Source organism: Astatotilapia calliptera, chromosome 18 (genome assembly GCF_964374335.1).
Source record: "Astatotilapia calliptera chromosome 18, fAstCal68.1, whole genome shotgun sequence".
Classification (NCBI taxonomy): Eukaryota; Metazoa; Chordata; class Actinopteri; order Cichliformes; family Cichlidae; genus Astatotilapia; species Astatotilapia calliptera.
This window is the reverse complement of record NC_137439.1, coordinates 23,176,215-23,199,768: the sequence shown is the minus strand read 5'-3', so window position 1 is coordinate 23,199,768 and position 23,554 is coordinate 23,176,215. Positions and strand designations below refer to the sequence as shown.

Genomic DNA, 23,554 nt, shown 5'->3' with positions numbered 1-23,554 from the left:
TGTTCATTATAATAGAAACCACTATGACCAGCATCACTTTATGCAGACTATCAGCTAAAATTTCTGGTGAGCTGTTTTGGTTGAAGCCCTATCTCTTTCGAATGGCGCTGCATTTATAGCAGTAAGTCCTCTGGCGATTTATGAAAATAAATACATAAATACAATCTCCAGAAAAGCAGTCGAGATGTCATATCATTATGTTTGCATGCCTTGAAATGTCAGTGTGATGTGGAGGAGTGGGATGCGTGGCTTTAAATACAAGCCCCCCTTTTATCATCCATTAGAAACACAATAAAATGACCTATAAGCAGATGATATTCTGGTATATGTCTTTATGCAATTTAATTCTACGGTTCAACTAAAAGGGGTGAGAAACACTGTGCAACGTTTCAGGCACTGAGAATTCCTTTTCTGAGACACTCTGGTGCCATCTAGTGGACAACTGGTTTGTGACCGTGATTTAGAAAACAACAACAACAACAAATTACACAATATAATTTAATTATATTTTACACAGTGATCAGCTACAAACACCGTCACCTACAACGAGGCAGGTTAACTTCAAATAATACAGTGATGTGGTGCAGTGCTGCTTATGGACACAGTCAGGGGGACAAACTTGCTTTAGCCAGCATCACAGTGTGTGGAAGAAGGATCGTATGGCGTGCCTTTTCTTGGATGCTTCAGTTCGTACTTTGTTTAATTTGGTAAATCTTGATTAATCTGGGGTGGCTGAAGACTCGGCCGATTCAACTCTTCTGGCGTAGCCAGCAGGCGTGCAGCTGCTTCGGACTTTCATGGCCTTGAACAGCGATAGCAACTTTTTGACAAACAAAAAATATTCGTTTCCCAGTCACATGTTATACGCATGCAAACACATGCACAGACAGAGACATAAGGGCACAGATGCATGTGGTACAGCACACACAGATTATCAACAATTTACAAAAGACCTTTTTTCTCATTTTTTCCCCTCTCTTGACCTCTTTGAATATGGAAAACGAGTAAGTGCTTGGCCGATTTCTTGTTTAAACTGCTATAAAACGCAGTTTCTCACAGTCGCATATGGATTTAAGAGTTTGTGTTCGTTACATATTATCAGAAAATATGAATAAACAACTGTTACGATTATACCTTAGTTAAAATCAGTAAGGCAATGTAAACAAAGCTTTCATCGTGAGATCAGAGTTTGTCGAGTGGACTGAAAGAGAGAGAACACTGCACGCACGACACCCACAACATCAACTGTGTTTGAGTGTGTTTTCGACCAACAGCTGACGACAAGATAATAAAACACATAATTATAATAAAAAGACCTTAGCCACTGGTACACCGATAAAGTGCTAGGAATAAAGTTACACACAGCTTTGACATGCCTCTAGTGAAAAAGACAAATGGACACACAAATAAAGCATGAAGTTGTAAAGTCAGGTAGAGTCAAAAACAAAGAAGTACCACATACAGTATGTCCATATTGCATAGCCAGAGCTGGAGAGAGTGATATCTGGACTATGTTGCTTCGCCTGCCTCCAGCCGGCAACCTGATTCTGGATAAGAGGCAGAAAATAAGCACGTGAAGGTTTGGTATCTCTGGAAACTTTGGGATCAACTCTAAAATTTATCATGTTGTGTTTGTTGCACAGAGAGCCCCGTTTTTATAACACTGAAAGCATTCACAGTGCCAGCGTGATACCTCCACTTGATATCAGTAAGATTGTCCTGGAGCTGATGCTTTAAAATGTTGCCTATAATACTGTAAGGTTTTTGATTGTTTCTTCAGCTCAGCTAAATACTTCCAAAAAAGTTCACTCCTTTGGTTTTTATTGGCAAAGCAAGCTCTCACATGCAGCTTGGCCAATCAGCGTGAACTCTTCGTAGCGTCCTGGTGGTTTCATCATTAAAGTCTCACAGATGACCTCTGGCTGCACCCACCGATGCTGCCTCCTCTGTGAGTTACTGGAGAACGAGAAGATTAACATTAGAGAGGCTGGCAAAGCAAATGCGTCCACTCGTGTCTGTTCTGTGATTTAACTTTGACTCATGAATGAACCGTGCACCTACTGGTTCACTCTCCCCATCTGAGCCCCGTCTGGACTCTGAGCTGCAGTGCAGAGGAGAGTACGCCCAGCTCCGATCCTCCTGAGTCTGCTGTTACCAAACACAGCCGGCAGAGGGAAGCGCAAGAAGAAAGAAGAGCAGAGGACTTAACACTGATTTGGGAAACAGAGCTCTGCAGAGACAATCCCTATTCCCGGAACAGTTTAAAGCTGCAATGTGCAGTTTTGCATGTTGTGGCTTCTGAAGGTGATGCATGTATAAATATTAAAATCAGAATCTGAAATAAAAGCCTCATCATCAGATCAAGCCATAGCCATTCTGTCCAAATCATGCAGATCAGCTTTAAGGGCGACTTCTCCAACTTCTCTATCATTTCAAAAGGGAAACTAGGTCTGTGTGAACTAGATGTTACTTCCCCTCTTTGTTGCTTGTAAATTATTTCGCTGCTGCTTTTTAAAGTCACAAATAATTAATGTAATATGGAAACTTAAAACGTTAGCGCCATGGTCATTTACTGCCTCAGAAAGGATGATTACATTCAAAGAGGTTCAAAGAAGCTTGAACATCACTAAAAGCACAAAGCAAGTACAAGTTACAGTCAATTAAATGTAGCACAAAAAGTAAGGACATTTGTGTTTGGTTGATTATTTCTTTGTTGTAACAAAGAACTGCTTCTTGCCAAGGATTTCCTGGTGGAAATCCTGTTTCTGCTGCCACACTTGTAAGGAAAATGCATTTGTGGGTCGAGGCCATGAAAAACTTGCCAAATCTTCTCTGCTAATGCCAAACAGCTTATTCTGCTGTTGACTCTTGTTTCGAGCCTCTGGTACCCCAGGTGCTGACAATCAATTGGCTGATTTGTGCCTGATTAGCAGCACCTGTGAGCATGGACCCTGTTGCAATGGTCAGTTGGCGTCTTCCCCCAGCGTGCCACATTTTACTGGTCTGGATGAGCTACTTGATTGTATGTTCCACAAAACTAAGCTGCATTATTATTTGGAGTGAACCCAAGTGCGATCTCTAAATTGAAGGATACAGCCGATATCTGCACAGTTCCCACTGTCCCAAGAAAATTAATAAAATCCTTTAAGACCCATCTCACCTTGGTCATTTATGGATCTGAAACATCTCGCTTCAGGCAGATGTTTCAGATCCACAATGACAAAAACAGACTAAGGAACAGCTTTGATCCCTCAGCCATCACCACGCTGAATGCTGCCAGATTTTAGACAATCAGATCCAATACCACTTTGATGTACAATGTTTACATTAATACAACACAATATCATGTTTACATATTAACAACTGCAGTTAACATTGGTATTTACATCAACACCAACTTTTTTTAATTTGTATTTTTATTTTATTCTTCATCTAGAGACCTCACTTTCATTGTCCAATGTTTCATTGTTACCACGGCAATATAGATTCTCACCCTGTCAGCACTTAGGAACCGTAGGCATGCCTTTGCCCTATAAATGTGGGACATTTTAAGGGGAAAAACTGGCTTTCCAATGGAATAAGATTTACTGCCAAAAAGCATTGTTACAACAATCAAATCATCAACCAAACACACATTTATCCTTACCTATTGTACTACGTTCATTTAGAGGTCCAGAAACCTACACGTTCCAACTAATCTTTACTGTCAACAAGCTACATGACATGCAGTTTTATATGCAGCGCCCTTTCTTGTGACATCCGCATGAAATAAATCATAGGAAACAGACTTTATTTTACCTTCAAAGATCATTAAGTAGCTATGTGTGCAACAGGCCCAATGGAACAGTTACTACCAGTGTAGTCTAGTATGTACAAACATCACCTGGACTAATGCACAGCTAACTACTTTGATGGTGACTTACATTGTAACTTGAACTAGAGTTTAGCTTACGACGGCCAAGAACTGGAGAGTACACCCAATATCTGCCATCTGCATACTGATGGATGGACACACACACACACACACGGACACACACATGAAAATGAAGTGATCTGAGCATAAAATTATATGGAAAAATAATATGCATGAGAATATAGAAGGAGTTATAAGAGAAACATAAAGCAGAAAATGTGGAATAAATGGAAGAATGCAGCAAAGACAAACAAAATCCCACAAAGGATAGAGCTGTGGAGAGCTGTGAGTGAAGCTGAGAGGAGGAATGACTGCAGATCAGCAGCTAAGAATCATGCTGTGCAGAAAAGGCAACAATCAAAAAGCATGGACGGTGGCTCCTGGCAGCCTCATGCTTCAGTTGAAATAAAGCATTTTGAAAAGCAGGAGCATTTCCTATAGTGCGTGCAAACAGATAGAGCCCCCTCTCCCCCCCTCACCATCACAACTCTACCACGCTGTCCTGACTGGGCCACTGCAAAAGACCCAGCAGATCAAAGACAAACATCAGATAAAATCATCTTTACTCCCTGAAAATGGATTTTCTCATAAATCAGCTGTATGATCATTGTGGTTTGTTTTACCTACTTTAAACTGGTTAGTATCTAGTGTGGAATATTTTCTGCAAAACAAGAACCAGAAGAATTGGAGTGCGAAAACAGGGGAACTTACAAAGTATATGTCGGAAACCTGCACCTCTCCATCCAGTGAGTCGTGGCTGCTGGAGACAGACAGCTGATTGCGCGACGTACGTGGTGACTGCTGACACACCTGGGGGCTTTGAGGGACAGAGGAGGGGGGCGTCGATGGCAGGTGGTGAGAGGAGTTGTGGGAGTAGGAGTGAGAGGATGCCGGACAGATGGGGGTGAATGCTGATGCAGGAGGAAGGGTGGAGCTGTTTGGACCTGTGGATCGTGCAGCAGAATGACAGACTGGAGAAGAAAGGCTTAAAGACTGAGCAGAAGCAGGAGATGTGAGTGGCTTGGTGGACGGACGGATTGATGAAGTAAGTGTGGAGGATGAATACCCGCTGCACTGAGAGGTGGTGGAGGAGGAGGACACAAAGGAAGGAGGAAGGCTGGGTGATGAATACTGAGAGCAGGGGTTAACAGAAGGAGGAGTGGATGACATAGATGATGCAGTGACAGGAAGCAGAGGATCAGCTGCTGGATGGCTGGATGTGGGGATTTCTGTCATCTGTGTGAGCTCCGTGCTCTTTGGGATTTTACTGCATTAACCAAGACATAGAACAATGTTAGAATACCACATATGAATAAATGGAAACCATCCTGGGATTTTCGCACTGCATACGCATCTACCTGAGCTCCACCTCCACTGTTATGGTGTCCTGGCGTTCACCGTGAACCTCAACTATCTCTTTTTGTGACCTGAAAGCAGACAGAAGCACAGAGCAAGCATGACCGTGGAAGAACAATATCATAAGAGCAGATTAGATATAACATTTTATATTCATCAGATATTCTCACCTGGAAATGTTTGGTGAAAGCATTTGCCTCCTGTAGCGAGGGTGCTCAGGTGTATCGAATGGGGTGGTGGGTAGGGAGTTGTTTGATGACAGAGTGGTAGCGATAGATGCTGTGGTGGCATCTTCAAATGAAGGAGGGGTGCAGGGCGGTTCCTTCCCTGAGGGGCATAGTTAAGTAAGAGATCATGAGCTGTGTGCGCAAGAGAGATGAAAAAATGAACAGGACATAAATTCTTTAAGAAACAGAGCACACTAACATTAAAGGTGCATCTCAGGAGGCTGTACCACAGAACAAAGATCTATCTGAGTGTACGACACTGCACTGCACTCTTCTCTGAACCTCTGATATCTGAACTCTGCCATATGCTTGCAGTGGTCCTTAAACTCAGTTACCTGTGCAAAATTCAAATTTAATTGTCTTCTTACATTCTTGCTCTTACAGGTCTTAGAAAGTTTACAAATGCTCCCTTTTTTACTGAAGTAATATCCATCTGGTATTGTTGTGCACACCTCATATTATTCCCTTCCTGTGTCATCTAGTATTGATTTGTTACTTTTACTTATACTTTGTTTCTGATGCTGCTATGCTGCTGCTTCATCACTGCACGTTAATAATAAACAATGTTTGATTTATTTTACTTAAAGGGAAAAGGAGCACTCAGCTGCAGAAAATAGAGGACGTCAGTGTCAAGGTTAGAAATCGTGTTGCTGTATTAGCTTTTAACTTGGTGTAAAAACAACAACAACAAAGGAGACGTAAGCTTTCTTAAGGAACTTCCTAACACACAAATCACAACAGTAGTTCCGTCAAGGTGCTTTAGACTGTAAGGTAAAGGTAAAGCCCCTAATGAGCAAGCGGTTTAGCGACAATGGGAAGGAAAAACTCCCTTCTACCAGAAAGAAAGAAAACCCTTAAAGGAAACCTTTGTGCACCCTGTGGGAAATATTTCTCTGTTCTTATCAAGTCATTTTTTTCCATTAAAGCTTAGAAAAGGTCATACCATTGTCCTCCAGCATGGGGAAACTGCGAGCTCCTCTTAGGTTCTCCAAGTTGTCCAAGTTTTCTGGCCTGTCATCAGTCAGTGAAGGACGCTGCCCCGTCGAGCTGGCTCCTGCACTGGACTTGGACATTAGAACCCCTCGTCCTCTCTTGGATGGAGACGATCGCAGTGCTGTAAATTCAGCAGACGGATTACTTGGACTCGTTCCCTTTATTAGGACCAGAGGAAACACTACAAACTGCGACCTGTGCACGAACTCACAGCAACTCTTCTTGAACACAACTGTGCTACAGAACTTGTAGAACCTCTCAGCATAGAAGCTCGGTCTGTGAACCGACACAGTGTCCTGTGGGAGAATACAGGTCCCAATAAAGAAAGAGTGAAGATAAAATATATAAACATTTTCTATCCTTAATATATGCCGTAAAACAAAAAACAAGATATGGTTTAGACTGGTCTGTTGGGCTTGGATTCAAACTATTACATAACAGTTACATAAAAGATACTCACTCCATCATGGATGAGGGACTTCCAGGAATGCTCCAGTTTCTTGATCAGCCTGCCAGATGGAAAAATTCAATTATTTATTAGGTGCCGCACATATCTAGCAGTTTACTGCTAAATCAGTGGCTAATATTGCCGACATAAAGCAATCTTCCCAAATAAAAAGAAAAATAGAAATCAACCTTTATGTAGATCCTCATTCCTTCCACCTGCATATTATTATTAAATGATTTTGCAGCTATTTAAAATATGACATGCTTGATGACATAAGTAGTTCCCAGTAAAAAACTAAGGGTTTGAGTATTAACAGTGCATTTTTTCTTAATAATCTTCCCAGAACGGTGCTACTTCTGCACCCAACTAAGCCTTAGTTGTTGCGTTTTCTTCAGTGGCACACTGTCTCACAAGTAGCACACACTGATCACCTACCTGTAGGACTGCAGAATGTCAATGATTCCAATGAACAGCAGGAGGCGCTCCCCTTTAGCACCCATAGCTGGAATGCCACCCATACTAAAGAGAGCAGAAAAGTTACCGTGTGCATATTTGAGGTGAGGATGAGGAGAGGCTTTTTGAAGTGCTGTCTTACGTGTCATCCTGCTCCAGAGTGTCCCTGCATGTGGAGCCTCCCTGTATTGACTCCATGGCACTGGAATACAAGGATCTCTGCCCTGCGGGCCTCTTTTCATCCCCTCCTTTGATGGGTGAGCCCTGAGACTGACGCTCTCTCTCTGCTTGGGTCTTGTTGTGGACCCCAAGCAGCAAACTGTAGTCCATAATCTTAAAACTCTCCAGAACCTGATGTAAAACACATAAAATGCAATAAATATTTGTGAAATCTTTGAGGAAAACTATGAATATTTGAGTATGGAATTAATGTTAGAGCCTTTTAAGCTTTTTTTTTTTCTGCTTTCCTCAAATTCTTTCATGAACTACCAGGAAGATGTGTGGTTGGCTTGGCTGCTAGATGCACAGTGTTAATCTACTTTTACAAAGACCAGTTTATCCAGCTCCTTTCTATTTGCCCTCTTACCAGGCAGTCTCTTTGCAGCGTTTTGACCAGAGCGCCGTATGTGTCCTGGTCCAGTGTGAGGCCTTCAGGAATATCACTCAGAAAGTCCAGGTCTTTAAAAGTGGGTTTGGACTTCTCTCTTTCCTTCTTGGATGCTCGCCGCTTGTATGTTGAGCCCTTTAAGTCGAACTTGAGGTGCATGCGCACGGAGCGTGGTAGAATATTGTTCATCACAACCACTCTGATGTTCTTTCCTCCACACTGGACACAGTAGAGGCCAAAAAACTTTGGCAGTAAAGTCCGGGGGTTCTGGTTCAAGTTCTGGAGAGGGATTTATAGAGGGGGGGAGAGAGGCGCAGGGAAGAAAATGTGGCACATTAGTGGTTCATTTTGGTTGCAATCTGTGGCTTCCACCCCATTTCAGTACCATGCACATGCGAAACAGCGTGACTCAACACCAGGCCTCAGCTCATGCTTGTGTTTCTCCACCGTGTCCGTGCTTCACCAATTAAGGAGTACCCAGCCTAACTCCGTGCTCTCACCTATCACAACACCACCACCTGCTGACATCACCGCTAACCTGGGCCAACCGCGGAGGTTTGGATTAAGAGGATAAAGGTGACTCGAAGTTTCTGTGGCATGTGCAGTTCAAACCCAAAGCAAGATTTCATTCTCCAACTCCTAACATATTATCACACTTATGGAAATCATTCATTTTACTTTCCCAAAATGATTCTAATGGATGAGATACTTACCATGTAGTATCCAGGGAGCAATTTCTGCAGAAACTCAGCCTCTTTGTGCAGCACAGTTTTGATGATAAACTCATCATCACGGGTCACGTAGAAAATTGAGCCACTAGCTCCTGGATTTGACAGCTCAATCAGTGGCTCATTACACAGAGAATACTAGACAGAAGCACAGATAAAACACAGAGTACAATTTAACCTCAATTCAAACAGTCTGACTTTACGATCTCTGGAAACATGTTTTTAACATGCAAATGCTACAAAAGCAAACTAATTCATTAATTTCATATTATGCTTGTGTCACCTGTTTTGACAGAATAATTAGATAGTCAGAAGTTCGTACAATATTCATTATGTCTTTTTTGGGTGGCTGCATAGCTTTGCTCATGTTTGAGCCACTAGAGCTTTCCACCATCCAACCAAAGGACTAATGCATCTACCCACTCACTCGACATTACTCATCAGCACAAAAAAGAAACTATGTGTGTATAGACTGTTGAGATTACTACAAATTAATGCTGTATTAGTCACTCAAATGAACTTACTATCTTTACTGTTGCATTCATTTATCTTATGAAAGTGTACAGAAAGCAGGGATGATGTTTTACCAAAGCTCGTTAAGCTTTAGCCTAATGGAGGCATTCCAGTAGCATCAGCAAACTTCTCACTATATCTGACATCTGAGGTATTTGAGGTAATTCTCTGGTTGGAGGCTGGAGAAATGAGCTGAGAGGTAAGCGCGTACCCTTTGATTGTAGCTAATTTGCCTCACATAGGAAGGCAATTTTCTATGGCTTAGCTGACAAAATGCAATTATCTCATTACTCCACCCCTCCACCGGCAGCACAAACACATGCAGACACAAAAACAAACCGCTCTAACTGTCTGCTGCCACTACTTGGAATTTTAAAAGGAAGGCTTTAGTCAGCTAATCTCCCTCTGGCACAGGTAGAGTGTGAGCTTAAATGTGCTGCTGAGAACACGCTATGTCACCTCATGTGCACATGCACAGTGTGTGAATGGTCGTGCAACTGAGAACTGGGACCTTGATCTTGACCTTGACCTTGGGCATGATTTGAGTGGAAACTCATTAGGTTATCATTGTGTGCAAGTTTCACTGAAATCTGACCAATGCTTTAGGGAGAAGGGTAATTCTTGTAAAAATGTAAAGGTGCTCACAGCACAGCAACTATTACTTTAACCTTGAGCACAACACAGGTGAAGATCATTATGTGTAAGTTTTAATATACTCTGACTAATACTCCAGGATGAGGACTGATATTTAAATTGTGGATGGACACATGATGGGCGCCTTGCCGTGTCACATGATCATCTGAGTTAAAAATATTGCGTCATGTCTAATAACTGGTGGAAATGATATTGACATACTGCTTTTCCCACAATGTTCCTACTATGCAAATACAATTCAAGCTAAATATTGACAAATAGGACAGTTAAATTACAGCAAAATACTCGGAATCAAGTCACACATTTCAGTCAGGATGACTTTGGAGGTGGGTTACAAAGTGGCTTGCAGAGACAGTGACAATTGTAGGAAGGCTAATGCAACTTAAATAATGTGCTTTATATGAGATTTTCCACTAGGATGTGTAGAAGGATATTAGCTGATGAATTGAGACTGATGGCTAAGCTATGCTATGCTATCTTTAGTTTATGAAAATCTTCACTGCTCATCCCATGTGTAAAGGAATAACAGTTTAGTTACACTGTAATTTAGATGATACTTAAATACACTGAGTGCATTGTGAGTCATCAGAGAAAATAAGTATCTCACCAGGTAATCATCCGGTCGGATCCCAAAAAGCTCTCTGAAGTAGCGGAAGGCCACAGGGGCGTAGGTTTTAAACCTGAAGTCTGGGAAGTGGTGGGCTGGTGTGAGGTTACTGCCTTCGCTGTATGGAGTAAAGTGCGACAACAGAAAGAGGATAAGAAGCAATATCTCATGGAAATTGTATGCACATTTACTGATATGAATGTACCTGGGGAAGAAGATGCTTTCAACCACGTAGAAGTCCTGCATGAGCACATCTCTCTCGGGCTTGGAGCTGAGGTTGCCAACAGTATATCCGATACCCAACTGGATGGCACCTTTCAAAGCAGAGGAGGTTGTCTGGAGGCGGACAACAAAGAAAAGAGCAACAGACCAAGGTGTGGGTGGCAAACAGTTGAAATCGTGATGCCACGAAAACCTACAAACAGTATTAAGAGGCAAACAGGCAAAAAAAAAGAAAAAAAGAACAATAAAAGAAAAACCTTCTTGTAAGTCGTCTCTCCAGAGGCATCGACCCTCCTGTGGCCAATCTTCTTCTCATGCCCTTGGCTTGATCCGAATGGGGACGGCATCTGTCACAGATAATGTGTATTATTCCCATGAAAGTTACAATGAAATGAACTATTCAAGCAACAAATAGATGAGAGAACAGATCGAGCAGATGCAAGACACAGAGACAGGTGAGGGGTGTAGAATGTGAAGCAACAATGGCACCTCTGTTATTTGAGCCTTCCTGCTTGAATCTGTGGACAGAAAGAAGGAGAAAAATGTTTAGCTGTAAACTCTTCACACTTCACTCACTCAGTGCCCACATCTGTACATTACTCAGCATGAGTGAGTGTGCAGATGTAGCTTTAATATCAAGCTAAATAATTAGCCCCAAATTAGACTGAAAGCACACGTCAAATATCCCAAAGTGAAAGAAACAACCAGACTCATTCTGTGGATGCTCAGGATCCTAGTTCAGAGTAGCAACATAGATTATGAGCACTACATGATAGTATGCAACATCAGCTCAAACTTTCTTAATTTTGTAGGTTTTAACTCGAAAAACTTTATCTGCAGAGCTTGAAAAAGCCAGTATAGCAGCATTGTCATTAGCATTCTGTTCCACATTCCTTGGCTCAGGGTCATTTCATTTTAGTTCATTTAAAAATGGAAATGTTCAAACGCTACTTCTGCGGCATTTATTAATCTTGCCAAGTAAATTGGTGTTTAAACTCACCGCAGAAGAGTTTAGTCTCTACAAGTTAAAAATTGTTTGATAATCCAGAAAGAAAAACAAGATACTGGATGCAGTGAAACTGACATCCAACAGTCAGGCTGCTGCAGCGTACCGTCTGTGTTTTCTATTCCTGGATCAGTGAGATTTGTAGAGAGAAGGTAAAAACTCTATTGGATTGACTTCCTTCTTAATCTGAGTGCTGCCATTGGCCGAGGTGTCCAGATCACATCACCGACCAATCACATGCAAGGATTAGGAAAAAATCTTTCCAAGCGGCAGGAAGGACGCAACTAGGCTGTGTTTGTATGTATTTAATAGGATGAGAGAGCAGGAAGCAACTTCATGGTAACTTTCATGTTGTATGAGAGTCAAGGTTAACAAAACATTGCTGAGATAATGTATGAGAAAGCCATGTTAAAGTACACAGCAGACACTGTAGCAGATGTTGCTGTCAGTTAATCATAACAGAGCAGTTTGCTGATCACATAATTTGCAAGTATGATCTCAACTGTCATAAACTTAAACTAACATGCAGAATATTTGATTTAACAAAAGTATGGGTAGCACACAGTCCTCCAAGGCCATTAATACAAGTGTATTCTCCTCTTACCGACTCTTTGCTTCAAAATAGCAGCTGTTCACTATCTCAGTGGGGCGTTTGCTGAGTAGCTCTAAAGACAATGCACAGCTGAGGCTCCCAGGAGTGTCATTAGTTTTGCATGTGTTTGCTCATGAGTACAATGTTCCTAGGTTACAGTTACAGGATGCTAACAGTTAATGGAGTTCATCTTTTAATGGCAATTGTTAGGACCAGAGCTAGAGAAAGATTTTTAAAACTGACACCAATATTTGACAGTTTAGAAATCCAATATATCAGCAATTATTTTCTTCTTTCCAACACATGAAACATAAATAGATCTCTCCAACATTTATTATGTGCAGTTACTTATGAGTTCTTGTTAAGATGATATGACAACACAGTGTAAAAATAATCTTGTTAGTGTATTACTTGTTTATGCTCAGCTCAGGTACCAACAGGAAAGTGCAAAGTGCCCTCTGGTGGACAAACTATGCAACATAACCACTCATAACACAGATGAGCGGTGTTTCTTCCCTCTCTTCTTTGCCTTTGTAACCATAGTTACTCCGCTAGCATTTATTTTTGGTCACATGCCATTTGTGTAACTTTTGCTGTTGATTTATAATGCACATCAGGTTTTATAATACAATTTTATGGTTTTTCATTATTAAGTTTATTAATTACTATTTATCTCAACATACCTATTGCAAAGTAATTTTGGTTCCTACCTTGCAGTGTTTGTGGTGGGATTGTTTTTAAAGTGCAAGATTTTGTGTGTCAGGGAGACAACAGAGAAAAAATTGGAGTACACACTGTTCTGTTGGTATTTACTATAGAAGATATTTTTAAGAGAAACTAAAGCCTGCCATAAACCCACAGCAACAGCCAAAGAGATTGGAGGACACTACCACGACCGTGACACTTTTAAAATGTGTATTTTTCTGATATAATAAATACCAGGATCAATATATTGAAGAATAGCTCATATCGGCTGGTCCATCGCCCCACAAATATATTGGTCAGGCACTAAGTTCAAAGCCTAAAAGGTGAACTGTGTAGTGTCAGTGAAAATGTGAGGGGATCACCAAAGGTGTTCATCCTCCGGAAACAATTATTGGTCATTACAATCAATCCAATATGTGTTAGACAAACTGACTGATTACAACTTGACATCACCATAGGTAAAATCGAAAATGCTCAATCACTATTTTGCACACACACACACAAAAACCAGTATTTGAACACATGATGCGCACGATTGCACAAACAAAAATAAGTGGATGATGAAGAATTAAATGATTTCTTTGAGGGGTTAAGTGGACTGTTTTGAGTGGCAATGGGGCAAAAAGTTCTGCCTTTTGTCAGGATGTATCCACCTGTAGACTGCAGATTAGTACTGCAACAAAGCCTCTCAGGCAAAACAATGAGAAGGAGTATCCTGGGGTGGACGTGCACACAAAGAGTCTCTGTGGGATTAGGGTCAGGCTAGAATAACGTGTCACTGAGCTGCAAGCAATAAACAGGACAAACCCCACTGGGTCATCTGAGATTAGTATGTGGGTGACAGGCCACCTGTAAGATGAATTTACTTTGAATGTGTAATAAAAGAGTTTAAAGGACATGTACAGTAACTGAGAGCTCACTGAGGTATTCTTGTTATGACATATTTTGTGTCAGTGTTGAGAGAAATATGCCTTAAGGGCTGTGCGTTTGATGGCAAAGAGGATTATAGCTTTTCCTTATCAGCTGGGGGGAAGAAATGGTGGCCTGTTGCTGTGACATTAATGTGAAACTAGACATGGGGGTAGATTTTGAAGCTCTTTGCATTCAGATATATTTTGTGAACCGCTTACGCCTGAGCATGCACAGAAAGGAAATTTGCTGCAAAATTAAATAACAAAATTAAAATGCCATGGCATGCTCTGTGGTATGTGAAGCAGTGGTGTCCACAGCAATGCCTGAAAATGATATGCATTTAAGAGATTACTGTGTGATTTATGTTTTAATTCCACAAGAGATTACATGAGCCACTCTCCAGATATAGCTCGGAAGAGGACCAGACAGATGGCAAGAATTATGAGGACGGAGAGAAGCGGAGGAGAATAAAATGACACCTGACAGAGACCGAGAGAGCACACAACGTTTACCAATGGATGCTCAACAGCTCACGGTGTGTTTGTCAGCCTGTTAATGATGATGCACATACAAATGACTGCTGTCGTGTGTTTGCCATGCAAGTAAACACTTCCACGTACTCATTTGGGAAAATTAACTTTCATCTCAGCTCAGCTTTATTTGGTCTTGTGGGAATGTGTGGACACATCCCTAATGTGCACCTTGTGCTGGTGCCAGCCTGCGGTGAGTCAGTGGCATTTAAAAAAACACAGTGACTTCAATCTTGAGTTATTCAACCCACCAATCTATTGTTTAGTCCCACACTTTAGTGGGATTACCCTGGGCTACTACTCTGTGGATCTGTTTTGGTGTGATTTTCTCGTCTGTGCCTAGCTGTGTCCACGCACTGTTTGCAGGGTAGGATGCAGCCCAGCTATGCCCAACTTCCCGGGTTAGATCAGCTTTCATAGGCGGCGGCTATTAATAAAACCGCCACCAAAAATGATGGCCGTTTGACAATTTCACTAAAACATACGAACCAGGGTCCCCGAATTCAAGCTGCATAGATGGGCCAGCGGCCGCTGCCTCGCTCGGGCTGCCGTCATCCCCGGTTCCCGCAGTCCCCGCTTCCATCTCCCGGACGGTTCCTGATCACGATGCGCAGCCGCGTCCTTCCTCAGCGGGAACCAGATGTTGCTGGATGCAGAACCCCGGTCCGATGTTTATTGCTATAAATGCCCACCACATAACTCCACGGATGCAGGTTTTATCGCTGTGGAAGTGTAGCGGCGCGGACATGCTCAGTGCCAGCGGTGCCGATCATCTCTGCCGCTGTTCTGCGTCATCGTCATTATCACGCACCGGGTAGGGCGCGTGCCACTACAGCGTGAGCCCGCAGCTCTCAGCAAAGTAACAGCAGGCCGGGATACACTGGAGGGCAACGATAGGCCTGTACGTGTGAGTAAGAAGGTGCTGCTTCAAACTTAGAAAAGTAAGAAGCTTCTGTAAATATAAGGACGTTGAAACAATGGCGCAGAAAGCTGCATTTGGTCACAAGGGAAAAAACAACACACGAACTATAAAGAGTTGGATGTATTGGTGCATATTAAAGGGCTGGTATGATGCAAGGATGCCAGTGGTTACACTGTTATGCAATAAAGAGGATGTATGTTGTGTTAAGACACCAGTGGCCAACAAAATATCCACAATAACACAACCTATTTATTCATTCATTATCGCTTCTAAGAATTTTTTTTTTTTTTTAGGTATAAATGAGACAAAGTTCCCCAAAATAAACAATTCGTTTTCACAAGTATTTTAGAGACATGCAAGTTGGGGGGTGGATTGACTTTATTCTCAAAATGAATACTAGTTTTTTTTTCTTAATGTGGCCCTAACACTCTGTTATACTGTTTATCTGCTGTAGAGCACTTTTAAGGTCTGCCACTTCTTTTGGCTTCCACTTGACCAGTTTCCACAAATTTCTTACACTGAACACCATGCCGGTAAACCTGTTTTTTTAATTTTTAGGAATGACCTCACTGGTGAAAAACAAAAAACTATTTCATGTATTTCAAGCTCTGGGATTTTGCATAGATTCAACCAAAAAAATAAAAAAAACAAAACTGGATCTTTGTTTAGTTTTCTGTTATGTGTAGACAACACAGGTTGATGAATCATACTTAAATAATTCATAGATCAGTGTGAAGTTGCTTAACAAACAAGCATTCCTCTAAAAATGGTCAAGGACTGGGGCCCGTTCTTCGTACCTCGCTAAGTAAGTTAGCTGGATTAGATTGTTGACGATTTCGCGTGATCCTGGATCGTTCGGTTCCCCGAAGCTCATCCGGGACTTGCTGTCATAGCAACAGAGCCGTAAGCGTAAACCTGCTCGTGAGCAGGTTTACTTTATGTAAACAGGATTAGATCGCGGCCACGCAGGTATGTCCGCTTCATTTATACGAAAGCAACAGCGATATTCCACCACTGTTTCACCATAAATAAATAACATCAATGTAACTAAAGATAATGCAGCACTTGATCCTTGTATTGATGTCACACAGATACATACAGGTCATTTCCTAAAAAAGGGAAATGTACCATTAACATTCTATTACATGTATGTGATTATTACAGATGTAATTCATATTTCAGAGTAGTGATTGTAAATTACTTCGTGTAATCAAGATGAGAGACCACGGCTATAAAAGCGAAGGTGGATTTGGGAAGCCTGTCGCAGCCATGTCCTGTCCGTATACGCGACCAACCCATTGCGGAAGGTGCAAGATTGATAAGGAGAGTCCTCAGAATTCAGCGTATATTGCGGGATAGACAGGATCCTTTAGCTCAGCGCGACAGTGTGCTCATTGAGAGATATCGATATTCCCGTGAGGGTATTATTTACTTAACCAACTTGTTGACGAGGGGGTGCAGGACCACCACCTGTCTTTTTTTCCTCTGCCCTTTTCTTGGTTGCTGTTATGAACAAACTAACAGAGTATTACAGGCCAGTATTACCTTGCCAAGAGACGAAAAGCAATCTAAGAGATAAATATTACCATTCTGTAGAATACTCCTGTATTCCACTTTTACTTGTTCCCATGTTCTTGTGGGTCCTGTTGTGGCTCTAATGTGAAAGGGGATATAATATAACATATTATAATATAATATAATGCCATATGATATTGGACAATATAGTGTCATATGATAGATCTACCCTACCGCCTACTGGTGTTGGCCAGAGGGGCCGATGGCGCGATATGGCAGCCTGGCTACAACCGTAAATGCCTCCACCAGTGTGAATGTGGGAGTGAATGAATAGTGGTATCGTACAGCGCTTTGGGTGCCTTGGAAAGCGCTATATAAACCCAATCCATTATTATTATTATTAAATTACCTACGAGTTTGATTTGTCAGCAACTTTCTGCCAGCCCTCTCTCCTTGCTTTTGCAGCCTTTGCAGTGTTCTCTTGCGTTTTAATTAAACTCTGAAACTCCTGGAATCCCTCACTCATGAGTTCTTGCTCTGCTACCGGAAAATACCGAGCACGCCCCTTCGACATTTTCGCCGACCAATCAGCGGGTTGCCGATCAATGTTTCTACTATCGATGCGTAGCCCCTTTTACGACACCCAGTGATGTCACATTACTGCGTCCAGCTGTACTAATCGTCAACAGCAGGTGTGTTCGGGGAACCGGATTAGCGAGCTCACGGTTAGCGCGATGGTTTGGTCTTGGATGTGTCATTTGATCTTGGATGTAGTAAGCGACGTACGAAGAACAGGCCCCTGGACTGAAAATGACAGAACAAAACAAAAACCCAAAACAAACAAACAAAAACAAGGCCTTGAGAACTATATGGAAAAATATGTGTTATAAGAATGCTGTGTGGTTCAAAGCTTTTACATACTCTATCAGAAATAAACAGACACTTCTAGCAATTTAGAATTACCATCATTTACTTCTGTTGTGCAGGTGCATAAGCAACACATCAACACAATATTCACAACTACATTTATTTTCTAATTTCATTATATAAGCCATGATTTTCAGGTTCAACATTTGGCCCTTTGTCGTTTTAAGTGCAAACAATAATATCAGTAGCTATGCAGAAATCTATTAAATTTATTGCCTTCAGTGTTTTCACATAAAACTGACAAAGACACATAAACAAACTTGTCAAAGTAACATTCAGAACAGAGGGTATTTGTATTGGACTAAAAAAAGTAATGGCTGTTTGAAGTATGCTGTGAAGTGGCTCGACTTTGGTTAACCAGTGGATGTTCTCTCTTATGGTCATACGAGGTTTAGTGTGAGTGGGCTCTGGAGATAAGTTGCACGCAAGGGATTATCAGGCCGTGCCCCACCCAGTGCTGGGTTTACAGGCAGGCCGTCACTGGTTCAGGCACACAGACACAACCCTGAAGTCCATAAGAGAGGTCAAAGGTGAAATAAACACATGGGAGATGAGACTGTATTATTACAGGTACGTGGGCAGGTCTTTCTCCACCACCTGCACAGAGAAACAAATGCAAATGTTACTACGGCAGAGTTGAAGAATAACAGCAAATACTACATATAACACACAGATAAGTGTACTGGGCAGACCAGATGGTTACAGAGCTGGGATGCTGAGTGATGAGACGCACTGTGCAAAAGTCACAAACAACCTACTGTCTCAAAATCTGAAGAGTTTCAGTCGTCCTCTGACATTAACATCAGCATAGAAACTGCACAGGGCCTCTTTGCCCATATATTAACAGAAATTACTAGAATATGCACACAGAGGTTGAAAGCGTCTTATACCCCACATCATTCAAAAGGTGCTGTATTCTAGAGAATGCACAAGTATATACTGGAGAAAAAGTGTGGTTGCGGCTTACACTGGGATCATCGGTTGGGCCATATCTCTTCACTACTTGTCCTTCTCTATTTATAAGAAACTGGTGAGAAATAAGAGAGCAATGAAAAGCATTAATTTTCAAATGCAGTTGTAGTTAAAAACAACAACCCCCCCCCAAAAAAACCACAAAAAAACCCAAAAAAAGAAAACAGCATTAAGTACTGAAGAGCATTGCAGTTCTGAGTTCTGATTGTATTAGCTTAGTTACCTTTGTGAAGTTCCATTTGATGTTGCTGTTGGAAAAAAAATAAAGTACAAATGAAAACCATACTGCAAACATTAAAAGTCTGTTGTTTATTTAAACTGGAATTCTGTGGGTTTACACTGATGTGCAGATTTTGCTGTTTTTTTGGCTACACCACCTTTTATCCTACTCCCAGTTAAAACATACAAAAATAAATAAATCAATAATTATGCAAATCCCTGTATATGACAATTAGATTCCTACCCGCAGATGTGAGTAATGAGGATATTCTGCATATAACAAACAATACTTGACATTTCGCATAGCAACACGATCCACGATCCTTATTTTGCCCCTGATACTTTATGCATTTTACTGTATGATTTCTTTGCCTGCTGTTATGTGAATTGTGTTCTTTATTGGAAGGAAAACATACAAAACTCAGTCAAAAGAAAACAAACCAAAAAAAAAAAAAACCAAAAAAAAAAAAACAGGGTTTTGACGTCCCTTGTTGAGTTCATCTACAACGCAGCAAAGTGTAGACAGTGCAAGAAATGAAATCATGTAAACGTCTTTCTACAAACTCAGCAGAAAACGACAAGAAGCAGGGAGGATGAAGGCAGTGGGATTAAGAGCAACTCCCATTTCAGGGTAAAATGACGTCATGCCTGCCTGCTGTTTCAACACCGCGTGGAACATTATAATAGTTACAAAATACTTTAAACTCAGTCTGTTCCATGGCTACAATTTTAAGCTACCACACTTGAAACTGTGTAGAAACACAGAATTTGTATTTATCCATGACCAGAATTTCAGTCACAGACTTCACTTATGAGATTACAGGTGACACAGGAAGGTTTTGTTGCAGGAGGACATGACTGATACGACATTAACATTGTCACTGTACACTATTAAAAGACAGACATATTGCCAAGAAAACAGAAACATAGAATAACTTACTTTCCCAGGGTTCCCTTGCCTTTGGGCTGAGCCTTCATCCACTTCCACAGAGGGTGAGCGTTGTCTCCATTCACCTCAATCTTACTGAAGAGATCAAACTCAGCATTGTAACCTTTGGCAAACTCTTTAATTTCTGCTTCTGTCCCTGGTTCCTGAATGCCACAAAAACAACAAACAACTACTAAATTAAGCTAGAAAATGTTAGCATGCACAGATATAAATATAACCAATTGGAAAATAGATCCGAAGTATGCAACAGTCTAGCACGCATGTTTGGTACAGAGTGCAAATCAATTAGTACGGTCTCCTCTCTGCCAGCCCACTTTATTCACACAGAACAGTGAAATTAACTCATGTTGCATTTATGGCCACATAAATAATTTGTTTGAGAAAGCACAAAATAAAGGCAGCTGGAGTTTATCCACCTTACCTGTCCTCCAAACTGGTTGCATGGGAATCCCAGGATGCGTAAACCTTTCTCAGCATAGGAGGCGTGCATTCCCGCTAGCTGAGTGTAGTTTACCCTGGTCTTCCCTCATTTAGAGGCTACGTTTACGATTATGCACACATACCCTCTGGCGAAATAGAGCACAAAGTGAGGTTAAAATGCTAATTTCAAGCATTAACTACTGGTGCCAAGTGGTTGATTGTGTTAATATTACTTTTACCTGTATTTCTCCAGAGACACCTCATCCCCGTCTATGTCCTTGGCAGAAAACTCATAGATGGACTTGGCACTGTGCCAGTCTCCCACCTGAGCACACTGCACAGAGGTGAAGAAAGGAAAGCGTGCATGAGTGAGGCTGTGTGGTTAAGTAACAGCGGAGGATGGGTTTATTATAGGGCCTAAGAGAAACCAAGTTAGTCAGTGTTCTCAATGATAGGTGCCCTTTGGCCCATCTGTGTCACCATTCACGTCTCCGCCCATCAGTTTCTACACATAACAAGTTTAATCTGTAAAGGCAACATTTCGTACCTTTACACAAGCCTGCCACTAATAAGCAGAGGAGGGGGTGAGGGGTGGGAAGCTGATTAAAACAAATGTCTCCAGTCAGCCTTCGTTTTAATTCCCAATAGCAGCTTTAATCGGTCTAAATGAGGAAATAAAGCGATTACACAAAAACACGGGCTCTCTCTGACGTTAGCTTACATCACCTAGCTCTCTTATCACCGGGAATGACTAGCAATTTTAGAGGTGTTTTTAATCTTCATACAGACAACCCAAGCATTGTAGCATCACAAAATACATCTATTATAAGCTCGAACAGAGTCCGCTGTGTGCAGCGACTGAGGCTGAACTGTTAAATAGCGCCCCTGGCCTGGTCCGCTATAAACGGGTTTAAGCTAGCGTTAGCAGCTGAAGCAACACAAACATCGGATCCATTTATCTGTTGCACTGCGGTCTAAAAATAGCCACACTTAATGTTTTACAGCGGGTATAAGAAGACATATTCGCGTTTTTTAGACTCCTGGCAATATAAAGCAGGGGACAGGTTTTATCTGTGCTATGTCCACTTACCATACTTCTCACTACTCCTCTGCTCCCTACCACACTCAAGACTGCGGACGATCTCCACAGCCACATGATGGGCACACTGATCACATTACCTTTTCGACCCTCCGGCTCCGCCCACAAAGAGCCTAGCAAAGGGGTTGGTGTTCCATGGGATCAACTGTGATTTTGTAAGCACAGAATATTCTGCGTAAAATCATCCAAAAACAGAGCCCTAACAAGCGACTGCAGCAGCTTCCTTCTCGATGCGTCTTTGAGTGCATTGCACCCCATTGCATCCCATTACAGCGTTATGGCTTGTAAAGTAGACTTTTTTTTTTTAAATTAATCAAAGTTAATTAAGTCTTACAGGGCAACATTACTCAAATGGACCTGATATTTAGAACAACATCCATAATATTCCTCACCCTTTTTCTTCCTCTTCTTTTTTTCGTCCTTTTGTAAATTAAATCAAAAGTTTCAGTTTTACATTTCTGTATTAATGTAGGGTCTTTACCTTACTATATAAAGTGTGTAGAGCAGGGGCGGAGCGTGGGGGTGGCTTACTGGGCTTAACCCTCTGATGCATAGTGGTCACTGGAGTGGACAGCTACTAAAACGTACATATCTCTTTAATGCATTGGTTTCTATGGTGGAACTGCATATTAGCCTCTAGAGTGCTCTCTGCTGCCATGCTCCATTGAGGTCAATTCAGTGTTCAGTTAGTGCAACTGCAAGTAAATTTCCTCTGAATCAAAGATGGCAGACAAACTGTCACCCCTGCCGACCACTGCTGGCATATCCTGTCAATCCTTCTATGCTAAAAGAGCCCAACAGGTAAAAAAAATATGATGATATGCAGTAACATCTAGGGAAGGATATTATCTGTTTGGAATAAGAAATTGTTATGTCTAATATGTAGAAAACTACAATTAACCATGTGTCCACTGTAGTGGACATCATGCATTACCCACTATATTTTTTTAACATAAGTCATAAATTGTCTCACTGTTTTTTGGGACTGTTTTGGTTATAAGTAAGCATATAATTGTTACATTTATAAGCTACTCATTTAAAATGTATATTTCTGTGCAGATCAGCTGTAGTTTGAGTTACTATAATAATTATTTTATCATATTTTGTAGACTTCAAATGCAGCAAAGAATAAGGCAGCGTACAGAATAGTCCAGGAAATTCCATCCAGCTCCAGTGATGATGATTTCATTGATGAGTGCAGTGATGATGAGTTCAGTGATAAGTCCAGTGATGATGAGAGTGGCTGCCAGAGCAGAACAGAGACATAGGAACTACGGACAGCCTAGGTGTGATGAACACAGAACTGTTTGGATGCAGAGACTAAGATGTCAGTTTGTGTTTTCTTCCAGCATGCTACTAAGGGCTTGGTAATACTGTCCTGCATCGTTATAGAACTGTGTAGACTCAAAAATGTTTCTCTTGTTGGAGATAGTTTGCCATATTCAGGTGTAGGATTCACAGCTAGGACTGTTGATTGGTTTTGTTATTTACGTCTAAACATTGGGGCCTTATGAGTTGAAAGTTCCAAAAAAATTGCTGAGATGTTTTTCAAAGGATACAAGCAAACAAGTGTTTGTATATTTACAATAGAACACAAGGTAATTAATTTTTATAGTAAATTCACAGTATTTCATGCTAAGTGCTCAGGCGCATGTAGTCCACTGGAGTGGACAAGTTTATAACTTTATAAAAAAACATATTTTTGGGGAAAAAAGAGTTGAACATTTTTTTTCATGTCCTGAGAAGAATAAAAGCACTTAAGAAAAAAATCTTGACCAAGGCTTTCATAATTCATGCATCAGAGGGTTAAGCCCCGGTTGTTTTGTCAGAAGCTCGGGGTCTTTTGGAGTGTAATTTTTTCATAGTTAGATGCCTGGCTGACAACTGTATAAAACAAAAAGTACACACAATATTCGAAGCACATAGTGCACACTATGGGAATTTACGACTGTGTGTGAATCCCCCCTGATATTGGTATGATCTGAGCTCAGGCACTAAGCAACTGAGCGAGGGGGCGGGGCAGCTGCTGCCTGTGAGTGCGCTGTTGGAGAAACAGAGCCAGCCA

The 23,554-nt window shown here is 41.4% G+C and overlaps 2 protein-coding genes across 9 annotated transcripts; both read right to left on the bottom strand.

Moving 5' to 3' along the window:
* Positions 1-484: 484 nt before the first annotated feature.
* LOC113010406 (phosphatidylinositol 4-phosphate 5-kinase type-1 gamma-like) lies at positions 485-16,163 on the bottom strand. Of its 8 annotated transcripts, none has more exons than XR_013903469.1 (18): positions 14,956-16,163; positions 11,211-11,239; positions 10,979-11,068; positions 10,705-10,835; positions 10,500-10,617; positions 8,711-8,863; positions 7,977-8,276; positions 7,533-7,741; positions 7,373-7,456; positions 6,950-6,998; positions 6,701-6,785; positions 6,440-6,610; positions 5,440-5,596; positions 5,272-5,340; positions 4,625-5,180; positions 4,393-4,427; positions 2,062-2,148; positions 485-1,956 (listed from the first exon to the last, which is right to left on the bottom strand). XR_013903469.1 is itself a non-coding variant. In XM_026149413.2 (18 exons), exons 1-18 carry the CDS (start codon positions 15,047-15,049, stop codon positions 1,954-1,956), a joined length of 2,460 nt encoding a protein of 819 aa, XP_026005198.2. In that variant the 5' UTR covers positions 15,050-16,163; the 3' UTR covers positions 485-1,953. The 8 variants fall into 8 exon arrangements, 5 of the variants coding, with proteins under 5 accessions (XP_026005198.2, XP_026005200.2, XP_026005203.2 ...); XR_013903468.1 differs by having other exon boundaries at positions 2,062-2,145; XM_026149413.2 differs by lacking the exon at positions 4,393-4,427 and adding an exon at positions 3,924-3,998.
* Positions 16,164-17,855: 1,692 nt separating this feature from the next.
* Positions 17,856-21,633, bottom strand: LOC113010408 (phospholipid hydroperoxide glutathione peroxidase-like). Its single transcript, XM_026149424.2, has 7 exons — positions 21,481-21,633; positions 20,630-20,724; positions 20,392-20,536; positions 19,962-20,113; positions 19,026-19,050; positions 18,798-18,857; positions 17,856-18,427 (listed from the first exon to the last, which is right to left on the bottom strand). The coding sequence occupies exons 1-7, from the start codon at positions 21,544-21,546 to the stop codon at positions 18,395-18,397; spliced, it is 576 nt and encodes a 191-aa protein (XP_026005209.1). The 5' UTR covers positions 21,547-21,633; the 3' UTR covers positions 17,856-18,394.
* Between the last annotated feature and the right edge of the window lie 1,921 nt (positions 21,634-23,554).

Coding starts and splice junctions, on each gene's coding strand:
- LOC113010406 (XM_026149413.2), bottom strand. CDS start 15,049: ATGGAAGCGGGGACTGCGGGAACCGGGGATGACGGCAGCCCGAGCGAG. Junction 5,597..6,439: donor CCCCATGCTGGAGGACAATG/GTATGACCTTTT, acceptor TATGCCCCTCAG/GGAAGGAACCGCCCTGCACC. Junction 2,149..3,923: donor ACTCTAGTTCAAGTTACAAT/GTAAGTCACCAT, acceptor GTTTGGTAACAG/CAGACTCAGGAGGATCGGAG.